Source organism: Trichomycterus rosablanca, chromosome 20, assembly GCF_030014385.1.
Source record: "Trichomycterus rosablanca isolate fTriRos1 chromosome 20, fTriRos1.hap1, whole genome shotgun sequence".
NCBI lineage: Eukaryota > Metazoa > Chordata > Actinopteri > Siluriformes > Trichomycteridae > Trichomycterus > Trichomycterus rosablanca.
In genome coordinates this window covers 9851839-9862380 of record NC_086007.1, presented here as the reverse complement: position 1 = coordinate 9862380, position 10542 = coordinate 9851839, and the positions used below count along the sequence as shown (strand labels likewise).

General features: G+C 38.9%; 1 protein-coding gene across 1 annotated transcript; it reads right to left on the bottom strand.

Annotated features, from left to right (window-relative positions):
• Positions 1 to 8913: 8913 nt before the first annotated feature.
• On the bottom strand, positions 8914 to 10003 carry LOC134334683 (protein FAM181B). The gene has a single exon (XM_063017108.1). It carries the CDS (start codon positions 9887 to 9889, stop codon positions 8918 to 8920), a length of 972 nt encoding a protein of 323 aa, XP_062873178.1. The 5' UTR covers positions 9890 to 10003; the 3' UTR covers positions 8914 to 8917.
• Between the last annotated feature and the right edge of the window lie 539 nt (positions 10004 to 10542).

Below are 10542 nucleotides of genomic sequence, written 5' to 3'. Positions count from 1 at the left end.
TGAGCTTATGATTTTTGGACGGTATTTGGAATGCAAACTAATCTAAAAAATGTTGACAGATGTGTGCTTTTTATTATTGCTCCATCCAAGTAATAATGTCCTTGATGTTCAGCTGACCTTTAATTTTAGGAACAGAGGATGTCAGCGCATGTGGTAATTGCAGTCGTTCCACTTTTAATAAGTGTCACCAAATCCCATGACAGTTGGCTCACATATTGCTTATTAGTCGTGCTTTATGTTAGTATGATTCTAATTCTTTGGCACAAATGCACTTCAGTTTAAATATCATTAGCTGGCTTGCACCAAAATACGTTTTATTTATTTGAAATCATTATTGTACAGTAACAGAATCAATAGTATTGATGTAAATACAGTGTATCACAAAAGTGAGTACACCCCTCACATTTCTGCAAATATTTCATTATATCTTTTCATGGGACAACACTATAGACATGAAACTTGGATATAACTTAGAGTAGTCAGTGTACAGCTTGTATAGCAGTGTAGATTTACTGTCTTCTGAAAATAACTCAACACACAGCCATTAATGTCTAAATAGCTGGCAACATAAGTGAGTACACCCCACAGTGAACATGTCCAAATTGTGCCCAAATGTGTCGTTGTCCCTCCCTGGTGTCATGTGTCAAGGTCCCAGGTGTAAATGGGGAGCAGGGCTGTTAAATTTGGTGTTTTGGGTACAATTCTCTCATACTGGCCACTGGATATTCAACATGGCACCTCATGGCAAAGAACTCTCTGAGGATGTGAGAAATAGAATTGTTGCTCTCCACAAAGATGGCCTGGGCTATAAGAAGATTGCTAACACCCTGAAACTGAGCTACAGCATGGTGGCCAAGGTCATACAGCGGTTTTCCAGGACGGGTTCCACTCGGAACAGGCTTCGCCAGGGTCGACCAAAGAAGTTGAGTCCACGTGTTCGGCGTCATATCCAGAGGTTGGCTTTAAAAAATAGACACATGAGTGCTGCCAGCATTGCTGCAGAGGTTGAAGACGTGGGAGGTCAGCCTGTCAGTGCTCAGACCATACGCCGCACACTGCATCAACTCGGTCTGCATGGTCGTCATCCCAGAAGGAAGCTGACGCACAAGAAAGCCAGCAAACAGTTTGCTGAAGACAAGCAGTCCAAGAACATGGATTACTGGAATGCCCTGTGGTCTGACGAGACCAAGATAAACTTGTTTGGCTCAGATGGTGTCCAGCATGTGTGGCGGCGCCCTGGTGAGAAGTACCAAGACAACTGTATCTTGCCTACAGTCAAGCATGGTGGTGGTAGCATCATGGTCTTGGGCTGCATGAGTGTTGCTGGCACTGGGGAGCTGCAGTTCATTGAGGGAAACATGAATTCCAACATGTACTGTGACATTCTAAAACAGAGAATGATCCCCTCCCTTCGAAAACTGGGCCTCATGGCAGTTTTCCAACAGGATAACGACCCCAAACACAACCTCCAAGATGACAACTGCCTTGCTGAGGAAGCTGAAGGTAAAGGTGATGGACTAAACTCAATTGAGCACCTGTGGCGCATCCTCAAGTGGAAGGTGGAGGAGTTCAAGGTGTCTAACATCCACCAGCTCCGTGATGTCATCATGGAGGAGTGGAAGAGGATTCCAGTAGCAACCTGTGCAGCTCTGGTGAATTCCATGCCCAGGAGGGTTAAGGCAGTGCTGGATAATAATGGTGGTCACACAAAATATTGACACTTTGGGCACAATTTGGACATGTTCACTGTGGGGTGTACTCACTTATGTTGCCAGCCATTTAGACATTAATGGCGGTGTTGAGTTATTTTCAGAAGACAGTAAATCTACACTGCTATACAAGTTGTACACTGACTACTCTAAGTTATATCCAAGTTTTATTTCTATAGTGTTGTCCCATGAAAATATATAATAAAATATTTGCAGAAATGTGAGGGGTGTACTCACTTTTGTGATACACTGTACACTGCTTGTAAATTAGGAGGGAACACTTAATCATCACACTATAACACCAAGGCATATTAATCTGAAGAGTAATCAATTGTGAATCAGTTTCACCTGCTTTGGTGCAAAGAAAAGTAAAAACAGGTGCAAGACCACCCCCTCCTAAAACAAAATGATTTGCAGGTGCTGGCCACAGACAATTACTCTTCCCTTATCCTTCTGGACAGATTCTTCTCTAGTTTTTAATTATATTAGTGTCCTTGACACTGCTGGTAGCATGAGGCGGTTTATGCAGCCCATTCAAGTTGCACAGGTAGTCCAGCCCCTCCAAGATGGCACATCTGTACATGTCAATGCAAGAAGGGTTGCTGTGTCTCCCAGCACAGTCTCAAGAGCATGGAGATCACATGCCCTTAGTTGAGGAGTGCTGGGCAGGGCTGTGGAGGGGCATCAACCCAGCAGCAGAACCGCTATCTGCTTCTTTGTGTGAGGGTGACATGAGGGCCCCACATCCCTCATGAAGCTTGAATGGCATTAGCCAGAGTACACCAGAATTGGCGGGTCCGCCATTGGTGCCCCATTTTCAGAGCACATGTGACATGTTAAAGCTCCTACACACACACACACACATGTATATATAAGGGCTATATATATATATATATATACAGTATATACAGTGTATCACAAAAGTGAGTACACCCCTCACATTTCTGCAGATATTTAAGTATATCTTTTCATGGGACAACACTGACAAAATGAAACTTTGACACAATGAAAAGTAGTCTGTGTGCAGCTTATATAACAGTGTACATTTATTCTTCCCTCAAAATAACTCAATATACAGCCATTAATGTCTAAACCACCGGCAACAAAAGTGAGTACACCCCTTAGTGAAAGTTCCTGAAGTGTCAATATTTTGTGTGGCCACCATTATTTCACAGAACTGCCTTAACTCTCCTGGGCATGGAGTTTACCAGAGCTTCACAGGTTGCCACTGGAATGCTTTTCCACTCCTCCATGACGACATCACGGAGCTGGCGGATATTCGAGACTTTGCGCTCCTCCACCTTCCGCTTGAGGATGCCCCAAAGATGTTCTATTGGGTTTAGGTCTGGAGACATGCTTGGCCAGTCCATCACCTTTACCCTCAGCCTCTTCAATAAAGCAGTGGTCGTCTTAGAGGTGTGTTTGGGGTCATTATCATGCTGGAACACTGCCCTGCGACCCAGTTTCCGGAGGGAGGGGATCATGCTCTGCTTCAGTATTTCACAGTACATATTGGAGTTCATGTGTCCCTCAATGAAATGTAACTCCCCAACACCTGCTGCACTCATGCAGCCCCAGACCATGGCATTCCCACCACCATGCTTGACTGTAGGCATGACACACTTATCTTTGTACTCCTCACCTGATTGCTGCCACACATGCTTGAGACCATCTGAACCAAACAAATTAATCTTGGTCTCATCAGACCATAGGACATGGTTCCAGTAATCCATGTCCTTTGTTGACATGTCTTCAGCAAACTGTTTGCGGGCTTTCTTTTGTAGAGACTTCAGAAGAGGCTTCCTTCTGGGGTGACAGCCATGCAGACCAATTTGATGTAGTGTGCGGCGTATGGTCTGAGCACTGACAGGCTGACCCCCCACCTTTTCAATCTCTGCAGCAATGCTGACAGCACTCCTGCGCCTATATTTCAAAGACAGCAGTTGGATGTGACGCTGAGCACGTGCACTCAGCTTCTTTGGACGACCAACGCGAGGTCTGTTCTGAGTGGACCCTGCTCTTTTAAAACGCTGGATGATCTTGGCCACTGTGCTGCAGCTCAGTTTCAGGGTGTTGGCAATCTTCTTGTAGCCTTGGCCATCTTCATGTAGTGCAACAATTCGTCTTTTAAGATCCTCAGAGAGTTCTTTGCCATGAGGTGCCATGTTGGAACTTTCAGTGACCAGTATGAGAGAGTGTGAGAGCTGTACTACTAAATTGAACACACCTGCTCCCTATGCACACCTGAGACCTAGTAACACTAACAAATCACATGACATTTTGGAGGGAAAATGACAAGCAGTGCTCAATTTGGACATTTAGGGGTGTAGTCTCTTAGGGGTGTACTCACTTTTGTTGCCGGTGGTTAAGACATTAATGGCTGTATATTGAGTTATTTTGAGGGAAGAATAAATTTACACTGTTATATAAGCTGCACACAGACTACTTTTCATTGTGTCAAAGTGTCATTTTGTCAGTGTTGTCCCATGAAAAGATATACTTAAATATCTGCAGAAATGTGAGGGGTGTACTCACTTTTGTGATACACTGTATATATACTGTATATACGTATATACTGTATATTTATTTATAAGGGCTGTCGCGATTAAAATTTTTCATCGAGATTAATCGAATTAAAGAACCAAATTAATCGCAAACTAGTAACTAAGCAAAATTTGAACAGTTATGCACATTTTTTATTGCAAGAACATGTTTGCCAATAAAAACATTCATAAAATTATGATAAAATTAGAAAGCCAGTCAATGCCTACATAGAGTTGTTAACAGCTACCCATCTTTCAGTCAGTTATTCAAAATGACAAGTCTGTTCACATTATCTGACAAAAGTGAGGATCTTTCTGAAAACAGGCGCTCATAATATGAACCATTTCTAGATGCAACACCAGTGGAGCTCATGGGCCCCAGTGCTAAAAAAAAAAAAGAAATATTTAAACAAAATAATATGTAAACAAAAGCAAAATGCTACAGTACATTTGATGATTATGACTAGTAAAGACAGGCATGTTTTGGTGGCCAAGGTAAATAGGGACCACAATAGATTATTTATTTTCTAGGATTTTTACATCATGAACCCAGGACCTTATTTATTCATCCCTCAAGTAAGTCTAATTTCAGCTTCTTTTTTTATTTAGTAAATTAACCCATTATTTAATTTAGCAGAAGTGTAAAATGAAATCAGCACACTAGGTATTTTAAACTTAATTCTCAACATCACACGAGCTTCAGTTAATGTTTTTTTTGTGAGACAGGGGCAATTAGTCAGAACTACAACACTGCCATCTTGTGCAAATGAATAGAAACAGCAGCATCGCATCAGCCTATCCCAGGATACTGGTAACGATCCCTAGGCCCTAAATAAACCCTTGGCTTCTCCAAAGCATCAAACATTTACTCTGCTACACTTATTGCACTTACTTTTAAACTGCTTGTATGTTTTAGGAAGGTGGGACAAAACTGTAGTAACTAGAGGAAACATAATTCACAAGGACAGCAACTAGAGGCAGGGACCAAATCCAAGACTCTTGAGCTGTGAGACACTAAAACTCTTGTGCGACTCTGCCACCTCAATTTTAATTATTTTACCACCTCTATTCTACCACCTTTTGAGGTACACCTATCAGATAAACCAGCTCTGTACACTTTGTTACCCCCTTTTCCTTTTATCAAACAAAAGGCCCCCTATAGGACCCCCAATAATTAGATGATATTTGGGTGGTGGACCATTTCGACTACTGTAATGACATTAACAGGGTAAAGAAATGACATTGCAAGCAGTGTGTGTTGTTCTGGTATGAGTGTATCAGGTGCAGCAGTGTTATTGGGATTTTAAACACTGTTTATACCTACTGACCTCTTTATAAAGAACATGTATTCTTGTACGTAAGTGTACAGCCAGACAAAAGCTATTTTCTTTTTGTACAATGTGTGTTGTTTTTCTGTGTGTCCTTTACTGGTGGATAATTTTGATCAGTGGATGTTGTTTACTTTATATTTTTTGTTGGAATACAACAGCAATGACACTGAGGCGTTTAAAATATGTCAAATAGACAAGAATTCTACTATTTTCAAAATTGTTTTGTTTTTCTCCACTGCAAAGACACACATGTATAGATAAAATATGTTTTGATTTTAAATTTTATTAAACAAATAGTTTATTTTAATAAAATGCAATAAAACATACTTTTTGGTGAAATCTGTATATTGTAAATGGGACACATGGCAATTTCATGTTTTACCTAATCTAAAGTTATGCCAAGGTTTAAATGTTACATATTGCAATAAAATATAAATAGAATTAGAAATATAGTATGCTATTAAAATAACACTGAATATGACATATATAACTGCTAGAGATAAGTGTTGTATGAGACTAAAAGCACCTTTGCAGCTCAGCACCTGAAATATAGTGTAATAATTTCCACTCTGCACAAAGAGTGTGATAATTGAAGACAGTAGGTGATGTAAAGCTTAATCTGGCTTTTTAGGCCTGCAGGCAGTTTAACACGCATATTTCCTCTTTCACATTTAGTGTTATCTGTGGCTTTAAGCCAGACATTTGCACAATATTAAATAATCATTGTAATAGTAAGGGTACATTGCCACCATTGCTCATATTTTATAGTAGACTGGACAGTAACCGAAATGAATATGGTTTTCTTTTTTGTTACTTCTTTTTCATTTGTGGCATGCTGGATTAAATATATATGATTCCTAAACTCACAATAAAATGAATCAACCCCAACTAAGTGATTATACACAGGAAAAGAGGGTCTCTGAATGATCTGATGAATATGAAAATAATGTACAGTAAATCATATGCTATGATCTTCACAGTCAGCAAATCTCAACCCTATCGAAACACCTATGAATATTTTGGACATATGTGTTCCATATCAATTGTGTTTTTCATTTTGTATCATCATTAGTTTATATTTATAGATTGTTACACCTTCCCAACAGTCAATATATATTTTAGATTCATATCTATTACATTTGTAGGTGTTTTATAGATATTTATAAAATCTACAAATTTTAATGAATTGTGGTGGACATACAGTATAACTCAAAAGCATTTCTAACCACACAAACAGGGACAGTGGTAGCCTAGTTGGTAGAGCTTTGAGCTATCAACTGAAAGAATCCCCTGCCATGCAGTCACTGTTTGGCCCTTGAGCAACCCTCTCTGCTCCAGGGGCGCCGTAAAGTGACTGACCCTGCGCTCTGACCCCAGCTTTCAAACAAGCTGGGATATGCAAAGAAATAATTTTGTTGTACTGTACATCTGTATATGTATACATGACAAATAAAGCCATTCTATATATTCTATATTCTATAAAGCTTTTTCAGGCAATAAAAGAAAAACCTTTTTGTGGTATGCTTGATATTTTAATTTTAAGATTAAACAAACAACATCCACAAGTTCTGCCCACATGTGTTTCTGGGGTTTTTTTTCTCAGTTTTCTGTAACAGCTTAAGCATATTAAAAAAAAGTTGTCTGAATTAATGGTCAGTAACCAGCAGCAAACCTATTAACTTCATTTGTAACTACATCATTTAGGATGACCAGAGCAGGAAAATACATGTAAATAATAATCATTTTGAGGGGATATTATTTCTCTTTTGGCATCTGATTCCCTTTTATTTTGATTTTCACACAATGTGAAGGAAACATGATAACCCATAGAGGGAAACCCATAACCCATAGAGGGAGCTGTAAATTCATTTGAGTTATACAATCCAAGCCTGTTCAAAGTTGTATTAAGCTATTACATATTTTATGCATCTAATTCTATAACGAACATAAGTAAAGAGAAGTACATTATGCCAGAAATAAAGACCAGCTTTATTGTACTTATTTAATTTTCACAAACAAATTGTCTAGGTTCACATCATGGAAAGTAAAACATAAACATCAGCAATTAACTGTAAGTACCAAGAACACAAACCATAGCCTTCTGGAATATTGCTTCTGCCAACTGTTTTAGGTTATTTACAAAAAGGTTGTATATATCTGAAGCAAAAAAAAACATTCAAGAAATCTGGCATATAAAAAGCAAAATACATGCTTAAGTATAAGTTGGAATAATATTTATGTCACTAGGATTTGAATAAAAACTTTGTATTGAAATGTATTATTGTTGTCATTTATAGAATTTACATAATTCTAATATATTTTCAAATAACTAGCTGTGCAAAACCTAGTGGCACAAAAATCATTCTGTATTAGAATTCATTTATTTACTTATTTTGTAGCTTAGCAGTTTCTACTTAAATGTCCATAATCTATTGGCATTTTCTAAACTAATCCAAAGTTAGACTGTAGTGAAAAGCCAGTATACACATTGTAGTCCCTGTCTATAAAGTTTCTTTTTCCTTCTTTTATATTTAGCTATTTTTTGTCGTTCTTTTTCAAACTTCAGAAAAATATATACTCCAAATTTTACTCCAATCATTTTAAAATACTGAAATACTCATAGAGCTCATTATAATAAACAAGCATTTTATATAAACTGTTCTACTTCTCAAAGGGTTTTTTAATACATCATGATGTAAGTCACCAAATGACTGCATAAAAACATGACTGCAAATTGATTTTCCTAATCTTTAAATCACAGTAATAGTTGCCTATATTTACAATTAAATGTGAGCATTAAAATCATTTTTATATATTTTTTAAAAACATGCATGGCTATAGTTACAACTGAGTGCAAATGCTTGCATCCCCTATGGAGTTTACCATAATTGTTTAGATGTATTCACTTTAATTATCTTAATACCAATTTTTGCTACTGTTGATAAAGACACAACTTCAGTGACCTATCTTAACTTCACACCATTTTGTTTTAAGGGTATGCAACCATTTGCAGTGTATTTGTAAGTGTATTTTAGACATATGCAAACAAAATACCCTGAGATAATGTTTTTAGAACAACCCCTTGACTTATGCACAGTAAACTAAACTTTTTATGAGCACATAAAACAACTTAATTAATATTGCTGTGCTACTATCACATATAATAAAGAATATAACCCCCAAGTTTCTACTAAACGCTAAGCTTTTATAGATTGTAGTAAGCAAGCAGCTGGATTATCCCTCTGCAATTTTAGAGCAAAATGTTTTTTTCTTGTCCATCACACAGATGCATAGCTTTTTCAAAAGTCGTTTAAAAGATGCAAAGCTGCTTTGCTTAAAGAGATGAAAAACTATCCCGGCTGTATGGGCCAGCCAGGTCATATGACACCTGAGGGACATTGCAGTCTGTAAAGAAGTTAGAGAAGTTTGACGTACACAAAGAACTCTGCTCCACAGGGACTGAATAAGATGAGTCTGTGTTGCCAAATACAGATGGTTGCCCTGGTACTGTCCTCATGTCCGTTGTTTTTTTAGACACATCAACACATGTGCCCCAAGGCTCAGAATAAAGGAAACCACCTGTTACAAAATGGTGTGACTCAAAAGACATTGGTTCCATCTCTACAGGCCCCTGCTGTTGGACCCTGTTGGGCGTAGCATGGAAGAGCTCCTGCTCAGTCATCATGTTGCAGCAGTCAGGCCCGAGAAGTTCAAAGAAGTCTGTTGCTTCAGGATTTCCCCGGTCCAGATCTTTGAGAAACATGCCAGATGTTGATGTGACCCTCGCACTGTTGGCTGGCTCTGTAAAGAAGGATGGCGGCAGGTTTCTGTGTCGCAATGGAGGCTTTTTGGCCTTTTCGCCCTGCAAGTCCTTGGCATTGCTGAAGAGAGCAGCCAGACTCTTGCTCTGCAGGTTGGCTTGAAGTCCTTCTCGTTTAGGTGGTGTTTTGCTCTGGGTAGTGCTGGTTGAAGTTTGGGGTAAGTCCTGACTTTTGCAAGCCTCCTGAGGTCCTTTATTTCCTGGTGCCATGATCCCTGAGCATCTCTTGATCTGCTTCTGTAAATACTTGCGATGATTGACTTTCCTCTTAGACTTGACCGGCTTATCCAGGGCAAGTTTAATGTTGCTGGAAGCAGAGTCGATGAAGCTAAGCAAGTCTCTTGTTGCCTCCCTAGACTCACCTTGACAGTTCACTTCACCCAAGAGTCTCCCATCCAGACTCTTCTCCACCTCATACTCCATTACCGAGCCAGGAAAGCAGAAATTAAAAAACTGGGAGTTCATGATGGCAGTCTGAACAGCCATTTCTTTCTGCACTTTGCCCAAGATATCCACTTATATTCCAAAGTTCCTTAGACCATCATTAAAGCGTAGTTTTGTTTTTATAATTCCAAAGTGGCTTGCTAACCCTTAGTCCCTGCACTTGGTGCCAACAGTGTTTCCTTTTACTCAAATGAAAGCGAGACTAGAGGACAGAATTTGGGGCAAAGCAGGGGGATTTTAGGGGGCAGAGCTAATGATGTCAGGACATTAAGGGGGAGGGACAGAAGGACTTTAGGACTTAACTCTTTGCTCACGCCTGACCACCTGCAACTAAAAGGGATCTATCAGAGGCATCCCACTGGGTAAAAACACAAAAGGCACTTCTTAAACTATCCCAGCCACTTTTCATTGTTTACGTTTCTGTGTATGTGATCAATACAAAGTAAGGGCATGAAAGGTAGATATATAGCACTAGTATATTTAAATATATACAAAAAGTACTATAATGCCATCCAGATGTTTTTCTTCTGTATTTCAATTATTAGGTAAATAATATGCAATAAAATTTGGATGACAATTCTTCTCATATTTTATGTGTCCAACATATTAACACCTTTCCAGGTACTTATCATGGCAGTTACACATGGCAGTGCTATGCATATTTCAGAGATTTAAGGAAAATATAAAAACATGCT